This window comes from Pleurodeles waltl, chromosome 2_2, assembly GCF_031143425.1.
Source record: "Pleurodeles waltl isolate 20211129_DDA chromosome 2_2, aPleWal1.hap1.20221129, whole genome shotgun sequence".
In the NCBI taxonomy this organism is placed as follows: Eukaryota; Metazoa; Chordata; class Amphibia; order Caudata; family Salamandridae; genus Pleurodeles; species Pleurodeles waltl.
The window spans coordinates 159,479,962-159,498,335 of NC_090439.1; the positions used below are offsets into that span (position 1 = coordinate 159,479,962).

Genomic DNA, 18,374 nt, shown 5'->3' on the forward strand with positions numbered 1-18,374 from the left:
TTGTGAAGGGTCGAGCAGGTTGTTGTTTTCCAGGAAGGTGGTCACCTGTTTGTTGACGGTCTTCTCTATTACCTTGGCTGGGAAAGGCAGAAGAGAGATGGGGCGGAAGTTTTTCAGGTCGCTCGGGTCAGCCGTAGGTTTCTTTAGTAGGGCGTTGACTTCGGCGTGTTTCCAGCATTCGGGGAAGGTAGCAGAAGAAAAAGAAGAGTTGATGACGGTCTGGAGGTGCGGGCGATGATGTCGTCGGCTTTGTTAAAGATGAAGTGAGGGCAGGGGTCCGAAGGGGTGCCGGAGTGGATAGAGTTCATGCTGGATAAGCATTGAGGTGCTTATCGCCCAGTAGCCTATGTTTCAGCTACCCTGGACCCGGTTGCAGCAGCTTTACCAGGTTGTCTGCGAGCAGTAGCCGCAGTTGGTCAAAGTCTTTCCCAATGAGAAGAGGTGGTCATGGGATTCCCAGTGATGGTAATGGTGCCACATTCTGTAGAAAGTTTGCTGACAAGAACAAAAACACAACATTTGAGGGGGGCGCGACTGACAAGGTATGAAATGAGCATATTAGGAGCTCCAAATGTTACTTAGAAAAGATGTACAGTGTTGAATCCAGCAACATTATTGCCAAGTGATACTGTTGAAATTGAAAAGGAGGAAGATATAGAGCATGATTGTCTTGAGGTTACCGACCTCTGTACAAAGCCTAGACCTGATATCAGAGACAACCGTTTAGAAGAAAATGATCAAATTGTTTTCGTTGATGGTTCATGTCTCAGAGATGGAACAGGCACATTGAGGGCAGGATATGCTGTATGTACCATTACAGGAACTCTGGAAGCATCTTGGCTTTCGGGTGTGCATTCAGCACAAGCAGCAGAATTGGTGGCTCTCACTAGAACATGTTATGTTTCTACCAGGCTGCGTGTGACAATCTACACAGATAGCCAATACGGATTTGGAATTGTTCATGATTTTGGTCAATTGTGGTTACAAAGAGGGTTCATGACCTCCAGTGGAACCCCAGTACGAAATGGTGACAGGTTTTTTCTTTGATCTAGTGCATCTTAATACCCTTGGTGGTTGGGTAATATTTCCAGGTTCAGCACCTTTCTAGGACTATTTGGATCTACCAATCAGACATTACTATCTGTACAGATGTGCGAATGATAGGCATTAACCACCATTGTTTCTTGACTTGTTATTTATGCTATTCAGCATTCTGTTACCCTGACTCTGTACAATATACTTTGTTACAATTACGTTTTTTTCTTTGATATCATTTGATACACGTTGTAATCTTGCTTGTGACCTATGGCAACCTTTGATGATAATAGAGATACTCTCTTAGGGGAACTGTTCCAGGCAGGCACCCGTAACGCACCGCTTAACACTCATAACCCATCTCAGGAAGGCTTAAGAATTAAGTTCATTAAACTTGAGCGATTAAAAAAACAGGAACTCTCACGGTGGTGGGATTACACTATCCTACAAAGATATATGGATAACAAACCCAGGGGTTTGAGGGTCATTCTGTTCCCCTCCTTTGATGATCTTAGCCCTGATCTACTTAAAGAATGGGAACAACTTCTCATAACATCATCATTTGGTATGATGGACATTCTCAATAGAGACGCCAAGGCTAAAAGGGACAAATTCTTACAAGACATTGTCCTGGTGGAAAAAGAGATTAACAATATTGACTCACCTGAGACTAAAGCCAAGAATTTCAATATTCTAAAGGATATCTTACAGAAACACCAAATATATATAAAAGACAAAAAACTTTGTAAACTTAGAAGAGATGACAATGATTATAAAAATGGTAGGGTGTTCACTTTTGCACGTAAATATGACAACCTTAAGACAAAGGAAAGGAGTTCACACCAAAAGATCTTGCGCTTTCAAACGCTGCAACCAGTGATACAGATCTTTCCAGTATTTCCAGCAGTGCAAGCGAAGATACGAGAGACCTTTTACTACAACCCTCCTCCAGCATCTCCCACAGATCGCCTTTTATATTGGAACTGGAGAGATACCGGAAGGGCCAAAAACAAATGCACAGGAGGGAAGAGGTACACGCAAGACCATTAGGCGGGGAAAACGTAAATGCAGACATAGGCAAGAAACCAGAAGGAGTCACCTCACGATTGACAACACGCAACCTGCAACATTGACTGGTAACTCCGCATCTTTGATACACACTCCTAATAAGATCTCGATTGTCAACATCTCGTCAGTTATTTTGAACCTTGAACAAATAAACATTCTCAAAAAAGGTTTAGGTTTTGTACCTACTTCTTTACCTGACTTCACGCATCTACATGTTAGTCTGTTCAAGTTCATACGTAAATGCAAACTCTTCAAATATTTCCAAGACAAAAACACCCCGCTTCAAGTTGTTACTGCTCTGTATAGTACGTCTTGCTCCATGTCTATTAAAGACGTTAAAGACGTCCAAACCTTATTGTCCATCAACCAAACGGAAGGGTCTCTCCCAACACTCTTTGAGATTTTGTCAGACCTTGAAGTAGCTCCCAACACCAGGGTACCCTGCAGTTTGAAAACTGCTTCAAAATGTACACCTGCCATACCAGGGGACAATATGATAGACTTATTTTATAACAAGGTCACAACTGACCTCTACTGACCAATATCATATGGGGCCCAAAACTATTTTGCATAACATCACCAAAGCAGAACGACAGGCACTACATTCACTCAAAACACTGGAAGACATTGCCATCAAAGAGGCCGATAAAGGGGGGAACATTGTCATTATGAACAAGGTGGACTACATTTCTGAGTTGGACCGTCAACTCTCAGACGTCATTGCATATCAGAAACTTAATTACAACCCTGTGCGGGAAGTCAACAGTTGTATACAACAAAAACTACAAACATGGCTTGACCGTGACCTCATTTCGTATATGGAGTACAGGTATCTTTACAACACCACGCCCACATCACCTTGTATCTATATTTTACCTATGATACACAAGTCAGGCACTATTATTTCTGGCATAGGCTCTCCAACAGAGAAATTATCTGAATATATTGACATCTTTCTTCAGCCTTTTGTGCACAACTTACCTTCCTACATCAGGGACACTAAAGATCTTTTATGTAAGATCACAGACTTGGAATGGACAGAGGGGCATTTTCTAGTAACCCTAGATGTCACTTCGTTGTACACCAGCATCCCTAGAACAGAGGGCTTGATAGCCATCCAACACTATCTTGACACTAGGGATGCCACATTACTCGAACACTCCAACATGTTGCGGGGCTTTATTTGTACGGTTTTGGATAATAACATCTTTATCCACAATGGTAGTTGGTATCGTCAAATACAAGGAGTGGCAATGGGGGATAAGTTCTCTCCATCTTTTGCCAACTTGTATATGGGATACCTGGAAAAAACACATCTTTGGCAATTCTGTCCACCCATACTAATGCAACACATTTTGTATTGGGGAAGATACATTGATGATATTCTTCTGTTTTGGTCTGGTGACACACACTCTTTGACGCTTTTTATCCAACATCTCAACTCAAATACTTTTAACATCAAGTTCACTCATGAATCCAGCCTGTCCTTCATAAACTTCCTTGATCTCACATTGTATATCGAACACAGCAAAATCTGCACCAAACTGTTCAGAAAACCCACAGCATGTAATGCAATTCTACATGCTACAAGCTCACATCCCAAGTCACAGATAAAAGCAATCCCCTTTGGGGAAAGTACAAGGATTCAACGGAACTGTAGTGAAGGCTTTTTTTTTTTTTAGAGAATTGCATAACATGGAACAACGATTCACACAGAGGGGCTACCATCTCAACACCCTGCAAGAGGCAAGCAATAGGATCAAGAAAATTAAACGCTCGGACCTTCTTATCAGTCCGAAAAAAGACAAGACTCATAACACACTGTCTCTCATTACAACACACAGTGTTTTAAACACTCAGATCTTCAAAATCATACGCAAACATTGGTCTTTACTTTTGACTGATAACATACTCAAGAAAGGTTTGACAACTAGACCTAGCATCACCTACAAGAGAGGCCAAACCCTACGTGACTATCAATGCCACAGTTTTCTACCCCCCGCAAGTAACGACACATGGTTACCTAAACCTCCACCTGGTTCTTTCAAATGTGGCCATTGCAACTTTTGTGGGTATATCAAGGACAAGATGATTTGTTTCCAATATAACACACATGTTACACATAAGATCAATAATTTCATCAACTGTAACACAAACTTTGTTGTATACTGTATTGTGTGCATCTGTGGTCTCATCTATGTGGGGAGTACTATCAGGCACCTGAAAGAAAGACTACAGGAACATCTCAGAGCCATTCGTACATCCAATACGAATTATCCTTTCGCTGTACACTATAATGAGACACATGGACAAAGAGAAATTCTGGGCCTCGCAGTACATGGGATCGACACAATAAGTAAACAACCAAGAGGTGGGAACAGGACTATGTCCCTTAGACGCCTTGAAAGCAGATGGATAGTTAAATTTAGGGCCATGGAAAAGGGCCTGAACATCCACAAGGACCTGCACAAGTTCTTATGATCTCATTTTTTGCCTCTCTATAGCTGTTTTGTTCTAGCTGTATTAGATTTGTATGATGTAATCTTCCCAATTCATTTCCATATGCGGATGTATGCACCAATGTTTATATATTTTGTACTGGTGGTGTTTGTCACCTGATACTTATTTGTAGCAGTGAGTTACATTTGTGGGTTATCGCATTTGACCCCATTTCCATGTATAAATTATAGCACGGATATACTCTGGTTGTAGACAACCTCTTGTCATCATATCTATTTGTGGGTTTCTACTCTCCTTTCCCTTTCCTGCTTACCCTTCTCTTTTGCCTGTAATCACTTTTTCCCCTTATATCTCTCAAATCTTGTCATTTTCAGTGTAACCGTTCTATATCATACACCATGGCGCCTCCTTCCCTTAGTGTGAGTTGTTCATTCATACAGTGCGTTACTCCACCAGGATGATTTTTTCTTTATTATGCCTTTTTTGGACTAATTTCCTATATATTTCCCCTTACAGTGTAATTCTATTTGTACTAAGCACCTTGTTACCCTTCCAACATGGCCCCGGGTATCCCTTGGGGCCTCGGATACCTGCTGTCCTTTTTGTTGTATACTTTGTCCCTTCTCGATGTCTATGAAACCTCCTACCATAACAATGGCGGGGCGCTGTGCTTCGTTCACATTCAGTGCCCGCACGCCGACATAGGAGCCTGACTCTCCGCGACCTCGGAATTACGGGTAAGCCGTCCTGGACAGCTCCAGGCATCCCGTTCATTTTTTATCATTCCCTTACAGCCTTTTAAATAACACCCGACACATTGGTATTTAATACGAGTACCAGTAAAAGGGACGTGTTCTACCGCCCATTCATGGTCGGTTTGCGTTTCCCCGATTGGATATCCTTTAGCATCCTCCGTGTCGTTAGACTTATTCTAAATATTTTTTTATACCACTCAGTGTCCATAGAGCCAAATGTCGTTCATGTTTATTTACTCTGTTCTCAGCCGCACTGTTCCATAGCTCACGTGGACCGCTATAGACATACTTTTTTTCTAATCACTCTGCATAGACTTGGGGAAATATTTTAATCCTGACTACTCAGTTGGTACTAATTATTTAGTAGATTATTTACTTGACCCCTGACCCCCTCAGACCACTTTTGTTCATAACTTTTGAGTTTCACAATGGTTTTTCTCTTTGTTTTTCTCATTTTATATAGGTCAGTTTACTCTATTCCTTATCTCAACCTTTTTTTATAGTTTGATGGGCTTATCAGGGCCCCGCACCGTACAGTGACATAAGACCAAAAACCGTTGCCTCCACGGCTTCCATGTTCACCTGTATCGGGAACATCAAATTTGGAAACATTACTAGCCGCCTCAGGACTACATGCTCATTTAATGTTGTACACGGAAACTCCCCATCTTGTACATTTTCGGTACGTTTTCTTAAACTTACCTTTTAAAATCTTCACTATAGGTGACATTTGTTTCACATCTATTGGGTTAACGGTTAGGTGCACACATTTGTTTTTGGTCACAACCATGGGCGAGGTCTCTCCTCGTAAGCACTTGGGTGATTTTACATGTCCTATTCACGTACTACCAAGCTACTTGTTACCATCTTCAGTCTTACGTTCTGAGTCTCATCTTGGGTCTCCTCTCTTTTTTGAAAGAAGCTTCTTTTATGATGTATGGAAGTAATATACACTCCGCTAGCTTTCCGTTCTCAGCTCTCATCACTTCTACTATATTTTTTCACCACTCTCTGGCATAATCTTGGAAAAACTGTCTCTTTAAGCCTTACGAGAGTATCTCGAAACACTTTGTTTTTTCTGTTTTCTGTGATGTATTACAATAGGAAAAATTTGTTTTCTGTTTTTTCAGCCTTGAAAAAGTCCCTTCGGACGAAACACGTGTTGGCTGTATTCTGGATAATGGCTGTATTCTGGATAATACATATTTTGTTTAACACAAGGAATTGAAGTTCATTTATATGTGAAAACGACCTTTTGCGACTTCTGACCCTTTCTTCACTTTGGAATATACTTTTCGGACTACTTTCAGGAGTGCCCTGGTTTTTTGCTTTATAAATTTACTTTCTAGCACGGCTCAAAGGAAGTTATTTTCTTTGATCTAGTGCATCTAAATACCCTTGGTGGTTGGGTAATATTACCAGGTTCAGCACCTTTCTAGGACTCTTTGGATCTACAAATCAGACATTACTATCTGTACAGATGTGTGAATGATAGGCATTAACCACCATTGTTTCTTGACTAGAGCATGTTATGTTTCTACCAGGCTGCAAGTGACAATATACACAGATAGCCAATACGGATTTGGAATTGTTCATGATTTTGGTCAATTGTGGTTACAAAGAGGGTTCATGACCTCCAGTAGAACCCCAGTACGAAATGGTGACAGAATAAAAGAGTTGTTGTATGCCATACAGTTACCTGAAGAAATTGCTGTAGTAAAATGCAGTGCACACCAGAAAACACCTGACTATATTTCATTGGGAAATGGGTATGCGGATCAGGTAGCAAGATTCTGCGCCCTGAACTGTATATCATTCAAGGATAAGTGGAAACTGATGCAAGATGAGGAAAACAGTTGTGCAAATTTTGATTTAAAAGTAATTTACACCCTAGGGGAATTAAAGACATTGCAAGAAAATGCAAACAAGGAAGAGAAGAAATTGTGGATATAGCTGAAATGTGTACAAAGACCAGATGAAATTTGCGTATCTGAGGAGGGCCAAATGGCGTTACCGAATTGTCTGTTGACCCAGATGGCTCAGTATTACCATTGTCAGGCACACATTGGAAGGGATGCCATGATTAGACTATTCAAAGTTGATTGGTTTAATCCGAAATTCAGGCAGGCAGCCGAAGCAGAATGTCATAGGTGTGTGATCTGTCAGCAACTAAATGTGGGAAAAGGGACAGTGGTGAATTTGAGCCACATTAGAAGAGCAGGAGGACCATTCAGCAGAATGCAATTGGATTTCATTGATATGCCTGCATGTGGTGGATTGAAGTACGTATTGGTGAATGTGTGTGTGTTCAGTCATTGGATCGAAGCATACCCCACACGCAGAAATGATAGTCTCACAGTTGCAAAATTTCTCCTCAGAGAACTGATACCAAGGTTTGGATTCCCGATCTCTTTAGAATCAGATAGGGAACACACTTCAATAATGAAGTGATTAAGCTCATATGTGCAGCATTGAACATTGAACAAAAGCTACATTGCAGCTATCGACCAGAAGCATCAGGATTGGTATCACAAATGAATGGTACCCTGAAATCAAGAATTGCTAAAATGTGCGCTGCCACAAATCTGAAATGGCCAGATGCATTGCCTTTAGTATTGATATCAATGAGGAATGTACCTGACAGGAAGACAGGATTGCCCCCACACAAGATTCTTATGGGGAGAGCAATGAGACTGCCAGCAATACCAGCCAATGCTCTAGTCAATATTACAGATAATATGGTGTTGGACTACTGCAAAGGTCTAGCTGATGTGGTTCGATCTTTCTCTCAGCAGGTACAAGCCGTTACCCTGCCCCTTATCCATGACTGAGGTCACAGTCTGAGAGCCGGAGACTGGGTCATGATCAAAAAGCATGTGCGAAAGACTTGCCTAGAGCCACGTTGGAGAGGCTCATACCAAGTGGAGTTGACGACTACTACAGCTGTAAAATGTGCAGGATTGCCTAATTGGACACATGCAAGCCATACAAAAAAGGTTGTGAGTCCTCAAGATCATGAAGAGGTGTTGCTGAGAACACCAGCAGCAGCAAAACAATTAATTCTGCCAGAGTCAGAACAAGTTGAGCCGGAAGTAGATGCAGAATTGGCAGAAGAAGGATTAATTACCCCGGTGAGAGACAAAGGTGTGGAAAATCAAGAGGCAGCACGTGAAAACAATGCAACAGAGGTGATAAGGGATCCATGTACAGGAGAAGAGATAAAACAAGCAAAAGAGTCTGAAACACAAGAAGACCCAGTGCCAGAGCCTGAGGGGGAAAGAGTTGAAGAAGGTCAAAGCAACAGTGATCTGACTCCTCCTGAACCCATTGCAGGCCCATCAAGAGAGGGCACATCAGACAAGGTGAAAGAAAAGAGTCCAATCTTGAAAAGATTGTTGACAGAAGGAGTAAGAAAAGGAGATCATTGGCCTGAGTCACAAATAGGCAAGAAAAATGACCTGGTAATAAATGAAACAATAGAGGAAGAACAAGACACCACAAAGAAAAATGAACTGAGTGATGGAGAATTAACAGGAGAAAGGAGGTTGAAAAGAAAGAGAATGGCAAGTGGGAAATACGCAGGACCAGAATGGCATACGCCTCGACAAGTGACTGGCAAAATGAGGTTATGTCCTTTTTCTTTGATAGGGAGGTTCCAAACCAGTATTTTGATGCAACTTGAAGAAGAAAAGTATTTGACTGTGCAGTCGAAACAAGAGGGAAATTGAGATTACTGATTCTATCGGAAATACATTAAAGCCTGATATCACACTTAGAAACCCAGATATGACCAGCTGCTAACCTGATTGACAGAGGAAGTAAAAGGGTCTTGCTGTATGAACCTGAAATGTGAAATAGAAGAAGTATATTTTGATTTTTGATTTGCTGCATATTAATTGAGAGTTGAAATTCAGCTTTCTGATTCTTTATAGATCATGGCTAGTTTAGATAATAACGTTAGGAACACTAGGTATTGCAGATATTTGAGTGTAGGAATGGCAATTTTGTGTGTGGAATATTGTTTATTATAATGATTGTGGGAATGTCACTACATGAAATGAAAGAAGCAAAAGTTACATTTGTGCATGAAACTACTACACTAACAGCCATAGAGAAGTTCAAATTAGATGAACGATATTTGCATGATTATACTAACGCGAAGGGAGAGTTGTCTTCTAACATCTTTTATAGTTTATTGAGTGAGTATGTGGAAACGATGGATGCAAAGGATTGTCTTGTGTGTACGCAAATACCTTCCTCTGCGGAGGAAGGGGTTACTTATCATAGTCTACCTCTGACTTACGGTATAACTTGTAGTCTGCTACTAACACGTTTCTATAACCAGGAGTACATTCAGTACTTTTATTCAAATTATGATTTAGTATTTTCTTTTGTTCCTATAATTAGATATTTGAGTAGGGTACCTAAGGATCATGATATAGTATTAGAGGATTCTTTGAGGCTACACTAACTTTTGGCACAGCTTATGCGCATCGTAACAATTTGGCTTGCTTATTAACCCCCATGGAAAAGAGCTTTATTGGGCATACTGATGATAGAAGAAAAGCATTAAAAGAAAAATTAGAAAAAGGATTAGAGAAAAGGACTTACAAAAATGATTATGCTTACACTGCTATTAAAACACAAGGGAAGTTAGCTCTAGATGCTTTACATGTAGGGAAGCTTTGTATATATAGGCCAAGGTCGCGCACTGACACTTTATTTGTGGGAACGAGTGAATGTAGACATGTGTTTTTGTTCCAGAGTAAATGGACGTTCATGTTGAATGGTGCCGACCCTGTGATTCCTGGAATTTACTATACTTGTGGACTTAATGCTTATTACCGTCTCCCTAAGGGATGGTATGGGACATGTTACTTGGGAATAGTGTTCCCTAAGATTTATCAAATAGATGATTTAAAGAAAATACCAAAGATGAATGAATTACATTAAGACAAAGAAGAGAAACAGCCTCTGCAATAGTAGGGGATATTTTTGGAGCAGTAATTCCTTCCGTAGGAGTTATATTAAATGCAAACAAGATTCGAAAGCTGTCAACTATAGTGGATAATAAGTTAACTAACTTCACAGGAGCTTTACTATTACTAAATAATCAGTTAGCTGTGGATAGAGCTATGATGCTTCAAAACAGGCTTGCTTTAGACATAATTTTGGCGAAGGATGGAGGAGTCTGCAAAATGATTAATGAAAGGCACTGTTGTTCATATATTCCTGCAAATGAGCAGGAAGTAAAAGAATTGCTTACTAATTTAACCAATGCAAGTAAGGATTTAAAAGAGTAGAAGGAGCCAGGAGTTTGGGAGAAAGTAGGAAATGGATTTGCCACACTAGTCAATTGGCTTAGTCAAATTTTGGGCGGGATATTGTAGAAAAGTGTTCAAGGAATACTAATTGTGATTATTATCATATTAGGATTATGGGGGGCATGTAAATTATGGCACAAAATTCAATTGAAAAGAGATAAATATAATCAGAGGAGGGAAGAACCACCCAGAAGAAGAATCTATAGGGAAAATAGAAATAGAAGAGACCAAAATGTAACTGAAAGTAATTTGTAATGATCAATAAAAGAAAAGTGTGATGACATATTTAGTCATCAGAGGAGGGACTGTTGCAGCTGATATGCTAATATGCGAATATTCTAATGGTTTGCGTATACGTACTAATGAGAAATAATGACAATTTAAGCTAATAATTGAAATAACGTGTAATGTGTAAAATGTGCCCACGGGGAGTGGTCACCATTTGTATTAACAGAACAAAAATAATGTGGAATTTATGAAATTATGTATTAATATTTCATAATTAATAGTATAAACCTATGTTTGTGATGGTTTATATTCTTAACTTAGCTGCACCAAGGGCCTGGTCGGAGCTGGGCCTTGCTTGCTTAAACATGGAGATGCAATGAGCTGCCGAGGACTGGAACTGGAGAAAAGGACCTTGAACTGTACAGAGTTCAGCGATGAACCCTGCTAGAAAAATATGCAAACTCACCAGCGGACAGGAGACGATGAGAACAAATTGATACAATTATGTGTAGAATAGGCTAAATGTACTTTCCCAGGACTTGAACAATGGAGCTACTGACTAAAAGCTGGAGCAACAATTTCTTTACCTGAAGAGCCGGATGAATGTCCTCATCGACAAAAAGACCAATCATGTTAATGGAACTTGACTCTCAAAATAACGTAGACAAGTGGTAAACACTTTCGCGATCAGGAGGAGGGGCCAGCCGCCACACGTCAGGGCAAGGAGCCCTTTAAATCATTTGTTGCGCTCCCGCCGCCGCGGGTAGCGCTTTCGCGATCAGGAGGAGGGGCCAGCCGCCACACGTCAGGGCAAGGAGCCCTTTAAATCATTTGTTGCGCTCCCGCCGCCGCGGGTAGCGCTTTCGCGATCAGGAGGAGGGGCCAGCCGCCACACGTCAGGGCAAGGAGCCCTTTAAATCATTTGTTGCGCTCCCGCCGCCGCGGGACGCGCGCGGGCGACGCCCGGGCGAAGCCCGGGCCAAGGGCGGACCCGTCATCGCCCGGAGGAGACTGGGCTGGGCCACCCCCCGAAGTTCTGTCTTTCTGATATTTGGTGTGGTATAGAGGCCTTTGGAATTTCTTTTGCATAGTTTGTCTGGTATTACTTGATCTCGAGCTCCTCTTAGCACCAAAGGGGCCAGTGGAGCAGCTACTATTTCCTCTCGCTGCTAGGGGCTTCCTTTCTCCCTGTCACCATTTGCACTTGACACTAGGAACCAGGGAACCAGGGCTGGGCCATTGGATAGATGATATGGGGAAGAGGAAGGCCGATGATGTATCAGTGCCCCAGTCTCGGGTTAAAAAACCCAAGAAACGTTCGGTTGGGAAAGTGGAGGGATGTCCCAATACAAATCTACAGCAATTTAAAACAATCGACTCATTGTTTGAAGAGGTAGAGGCTATACTGAGGAGTCCTTCTGTTACGGGTCTTTCTACACCGGATACCATTCCTCCTAAAAAGATTCCTGACCTTTTCAACAAAAAAAAAACTCAGATGCATAGAATAGAGGTTAAGGCTGATTTACATCCCCCTCCCCACCCCCAGGGTGTAATTCCTTCACTCTTGGAGATTTCACCATCCTTGGTGGAAACTAATGGATGTTTATCTGTAGAAGGTGCACCCCATTTGAGGTGCACGTCCCCACCTCCTACTGTTATTCCTTGCTCAAATAGGTTTTCGGTTCTGTCCTCTGATTCTGTAAGTCCTGGACATTCACAAACCCTACTTGTAGAAGGAACTGACAAAGACTCCTTGGATGGAAAGATGGGCAACAACGAAGCTTCTCAATTGACTATCATTTCTCAGAAAATAGATGACGTTAAGTGTCTGTTGGTATCTTTGATGAACAAAATTGCTGGACTCTATGATCAAAAGTCTTGTTGTAATTGCATTGTGCCACATGTCTCTGCCCCTTCCTCTGATTTATTGATGGAAACTAAAAAACCTAGTCCTCCTACCGTAGGTGATAAACTGACATCCTCTTCTATACATAACATCGCTAGGGGAAGAAATGGTAGCTCCACAACGCACAGTAAGTCTGCTTGTCAGACTATGTTCTCCACCCATGAGCGAGTTCCCAAACTAAGTATAAATAAGTGTGGATCCATCTCTGGTCGGGGGGACAAAGGTACTCCTTGCCCAATAACCTCTCAGTTAAATCTAGGGGGATTGCCCCCTGCAGCAAGTTGTTGTGTTATTTCCCATTCTGCCACTCACCCTGATCATTTGTCACTCTTGCAGACTTGTGACATCAAGGGAAGGTTAAGAAGGAGGAGGGAAGATGCCACCATATATTTGACTAGGGTGCCAAAGCTACCTCAGGGCAATAGAGAGTCGAGCGACTCTCTTACTAACAAAGTCATTTATTGGATTCGCTCCCAGAGGAACTGTCTTTCTGTTATCCCGTCTGATATATGTGAGGCACACAGACATAATCAGTTAGGGTCGGATTTTGATTATATTTCGATTCTTTTTAATGATAGCAGTCTAGTTAATGATCTCCTGGCCTTCGATACACGGACAGGTACACTATGTAGAGATAGGGAACCTAAACTTAGACTCAGTAGTCAGCCGCCTGGGGCCCCGCTATGCAGAGGATGTTGTACATCTGGAACTATTGTAGCCGGGGTTATTCCCTCTTCAGATAATTCTGCAACATCTAATTCTGAGAACCCTTACCCCTTACTTTCTGAAACAGATTGACTGATTACCCCCTGTATAGTACTTCCTAAAAAAGTAAATGACAAGTGTCATCCTATAGGGACTCCACTTCCCGTCTCTTTAATGAGATCCAAATTAACAACTACGCCTCCTAAAATCAATATTATATCTTGGAACGTAGCAGGAATTAAGTCAAAGTTGGATGACACGGAATGGGTAAGCCTTATTAACAAACAAGATATCTGTCTTTTTCAAGAAACCTGGACTGCAGAACAGTTATCTATACAAGGCTTTACAACCTATTTTTCTGCTGCCCAACCTGCCTCTGGTGGCTTTGGAAGACAGATAGGAGGGTTAATGATTTTATTGAACAACAAGCTAGAATGTGACCACTCTATGATAAAGTTTAATTCTTATGATCTGCTGGGTGTGCAACTTATTTTCCGACCCGGATTCAGGCTGATAGTTCTGAATACCTATGCAAGATCCGTTCCTCATGGGTCAGAATCAATGGTTCTCACCCAGTTGACGGACTACATAGAGCTTTTGGACCCTTCAGATCTCCTGATCATAGCAGGCGATTTCAATTGTTCCTTTGTGTTGGACAATACTATCAGCAATCTGACTACTGAAGAGGACGAACATTGGGGTATTCCCCAATCTAAGGAAATGGTGTTTTCTCCCGTTTCCTGTGTTGCATCTCAGTTGTCTTCCCTATGCCTGAAACATGGCCTGAGAGAATGTAACGGCCGCACTAAATCTGATTCAGAGCGAGCCATCACTTTCAAGCGAGGGCTTTCCTTTAGCACTATTGATTATATCCTGGTGGACATTAGGCTATGGTCAAGTTCACTGGACATGGAAATTTTATCTCGCTTGGATAGCGATCATAATCCTCTGTGCCTTGTACTGACCAACTATGCATTTTTAAGAGTCCAGCACACAGCGATTACTAATGTCCCACTCCCTTACCTGAACCATAGATGTTCTCGGGTCTGTTGGCCAAAGGTTGAATCCAATCCGTACTTGATTGGGGAAATATATTCATTATTTTTAAAATTCTTTATAGATTACGAGGATCAAGAAGCCCCTGATATTCCTATTATGGCTATCCACATTAAAATGGTGGATATCTAATATCTTCTATAAGGAAATCCCTTCCAAATCGAGACCAGCTGATACCCCCCGTAGGGATTGGTATAATCAAGATTGTGTGCGAGCAAGATCTAATCTAAACAAGGCTGTAAAAAACTCTACTCAAGTGGCTATTAAAGAGGCCCGACGTAGGTATGCCAATGCCCAGAAACAAGCAAAAAAAGACTGGGATAATGAGATATGGCAGAAGCTGCTTGCAGCAGTTAAATACAAAGATGATAGTTTCTTTTGGCGGCTGCTGACCTCTAGTTCGAAAAGGGGCAATGACGATATCGTATGTATATACAGCCCGAAAGATGGGTGTCCTATTTTTCTGGAATATACGCTCTGCCCGCATCGCAAGCCCCGGAGGATCCTGGATACGATGAGTGTTGGGCTGTTAACATGACCTCAACTGAGAGCATTGTTTTTACCTTAGCCGAAACAATAGCTGCAATCAATTCTTGAAGGCCAGCAAAAGCCCCTGGTCCAGATAAGATCCCAGGGGACCTGTTTAAATCAGAACCAAAGATATGGCCATGGTACATCAACTTACTGTCTAATGCCATAGCAGCTGGTAGCCCTATTCCAGATTCCTGGCGTGGCGCAGAAATAATACCGATTTATAAAAAGGGTGATGTAGGTTCACCTGCAAACTACCGTCCAATCAGCCTTATTGATATCCTTCAGAAGACGTTTGCTAAGCAAGTCTTAGATAGGCTTATCGATTGGATCCAAGACAACCAAATTTTATCCCCCTTACAGGCCGGTTTTCGGCCTAAAACCAACACCATGGACCAAGTCTTCAGACTGTCATTATTATTTTGGAAGTATGTCACCCTATCTAAGCAAAAACTTTATGTTGCCTTTGTAGATCTGAGATCTGCATTTGATCTTGTCCCAAGAGAGAAACTTTGGGGAGTATTAAATAAAATCGGTACCCCAGGAAACTTAGTGCATTTAATTAAAAGATTACATGAAAAAACATTTGCACAAGTTAGATGGGGTAATCAGGGGGAACTCACCGATAAAATAGAGATTAGGAGAGGAGTGCGTCAGGGCTGTGTTCTTGCCCCAACGCTATTTACATTGTTTATCAATGAGGTGGTGCAAGTTGTTTCCAGCTGCCAAAATGATGCTCCATCCTTGAATAACCACAAAATTCCAATTTTGCTATTTGCTGATGATTCCCTCCTGATCTCCAGAACTCCTATGGGTCTCCAGGCACTTGTGGATAAGTTTAGTTCATTCTGTGTTGACTATGGGCTTGAACTCAACCACAGTAAAACCAAACTTATGACCCTGGGCTGTGGCCCCACAAAGAGATACTCAATTTTTTATAATGGAACCCCCCTAGGTATGGTAAGCTCCATAGATTATTTGGGGGTGAGAATTAGTAACAACCTGCATTGGGGGCCCCAAATCGATAAAAGCTTAGCTTTTCTGGCACAGAGATCTGGGGCCATTTTACGCTTTCACAAGTCCACCTCTGAGAGAGTGATTACTCCAACTATTAAAATTTACCGAACAAAGGCACAGAGCGCTGCGGTCTATGGGGCAGAAATTTGGGGGTCCTCGAACTCTAGCAAGCTAACAGTGGGGGAAAACAACTTTGTAAGGTCAATCTTGGCCTGTCCTCGTAGTACCCCACTGCTGCCAATGTTCTGGGACCTCGGCCTTCCACGCATTTCAGATGTAATTGCCCTACGACCATTGCTTTTCTGGGTCCGTGTATGGACCACCCCTGAGCTATCCACATACAAGGAGTCTATTCAAGACCTTTTAGTTAGACCAAATGTACTTAACATTTCTTGGTTTAACCACATCTCAAAATGGTTTCATAGATTGGGTCTTAGTGAGTTTTGGAGTCATCCAGAAAGTATAAGGAAGGATCAGAAGAATCATCTGAAAACTGTTTACTGGATACATGTCAGGGAAAACTATCTGCTGTGCTCAACACACGGCAGGTTGACGTCACAATTCTTTGATTTTAAATGGTATCCATATTTGGAACCATTTATGGATACAATTCTTGATCCATTAAGTAAGAGTCTATATATTCAGTTCAGATATGGTTGTCTGCCTCTTAAGTCCTATGGCAGTACGCGGAGTGCGATCCCAAGTCCTGACACTTGCCCGAGTTGTAATCAAATTTCAGAATCTATTGTACATTTTATGTTTATATGCCCTGCCTATTTGATTGCGCGTCGGAAGTGGTTACGATCTGTGTGCAGTAATATGGGGATGAGACACTGTATTGTTGCCTTAAGGATCATGATGAGGGAAACTTCTCTCCCTCTATCTTGTGCGGTTAGCAAGTATATTGTAGCTGCTTGGCATATACGTACAAAACTTTTGGGGAAACAATGATGATGAGGACCAAATGTTTAAAAAAAAAAAAAAAGGTGTGTTTCAGCTGCCAAATTTTAAATACACACCTAGACTGAAATAAAACCCCATGTTTAATTTAAATGTTAAGTATTAGGGGGTTTAGTGTCTTTTTTAAGGAAAATAATTTTATGTGTTTTAAGGCTGACATATATGTTTTTATCTCTTTCTTATCTTTTTTAACCTAATTACGATCTGCTTTTTTCATTTAAATGTTGGTTGTTTTGCTTTTATGGTTGAAAGTAACCGAATAAAGCTATGTGTTGATGATGATGATGAAGTGGTAAACAAAAACTATAGGTTAGAGTCATAACCTCTGATAAGGTTGACCAATTGGCGGATTGTGGGATGGACTGAGAGACCCTAATAAAAAGTCATGACACAGGGGGAAAAATCCGAACGGCGAGGCGAAAGTTGATGACGCCAGGAGACGCTGTCCGAAGTGCTGAAATTCTGGGCTTGCTTCCTACGAGCAAAGCTTAGCTGATGACTGATGACCTGGAGACGAAGACTGACTTGCTTCTGATATATCTTGGATAGGTAGCTATAACTCAACTGACTAACATGTGCTTTTTCTTCTAGGTACCAACTGTGCAGTTTTAAACATGTTTTTCTCTTTGAGTTAGCTTTTTCCAAAGTACACATTTTTTACTAAATTGTTTTCGCATGAAGACCCACATGCTGATGCTAATTCGAGATAGATAGGCTGGCAAGGGTGACTAATGGTGACTTTGACTCAGACTGACAGACTCGTATTGCTGAATTGTTCAATGCTCATTAATTGCTATGCTTTGATTAATGTTGCTTGCATAATAATAAAATCTTGATGATTCACTACTCATATTGCTAATAAAGTTATGGTGATTATGGTTACGTTGAATAAAGGTTTTGATTAGAGTTGTAATTAATAGGGAATAAAAGAAACTAACCCTTCTTATGAGTGATGGTATTTTTCTTATTAGAATAGTCTTTTGGTATTATCTGATGACTGAACTTATTATTGTGAATGTTTCTTACTCATAACACTTGACTAGGATACCCCATGCGATCCAAAAGATTAATTGACCTATATGCATCCCCTTGTGAGTTTACTCAATAAGGACAAGGCACGCTAGCAAGGTCAATCTTCATCTGCCCAGATTTTGGCCTCTTGGCCTAGATGTAACAATTTTAATTCCTAAGTTGTCCAATAGCACGCTGGTTCAACACGTCACGATTGATCCCGGTCTCAGTTTCTTTAGACTTAGGTAACATTTATTGTAGAGTTATTTAAAACTATTACAAATCAATTCAATTATCATAAAAATAAAATAAAAGCAA

At 41.2% G+C, this 18,374-nt stretch overlaps 1 protein-coding gene across 1 annotated transcript; it reads left to right on the forward strand.

The window, feature by feature from the left end:
* Positions 1–5,196: 5,196 nt before the first annotated feature.
* LOC138281171 (uncharacterized) lies at positions 5,197–17,987 on the forward strand. Its single transcript, XM_069219556.1, has 3 exons — positions 5,197–5,300; positions 5,822–6,000; positions 6,449–17,987. Exon 3 carries the CDS (start codon positions 12,123–12,125, stop codon positions 13,572–13,574), a length of 1,452 nt encoding a protein of 483 aa, XP_069075657.1. The 5' UTR covers positions 5,197–5,300; positions 5,822–6,000; positions 6,449–12,122; the 3' UTR covers positions 13,575–17,987.
* Positions 17,988–18,374: the final 387 nt, after the last annotated feature.

Coding starts and splice junctions, on each gene's coding strand:
- LOC138281171 (XM_069219556.1), top strand. CDS start 12,123: ATGGGGAAGAGGAAGGCCGATGATGTATCAGTGCCCCAGTCTCGGGTT.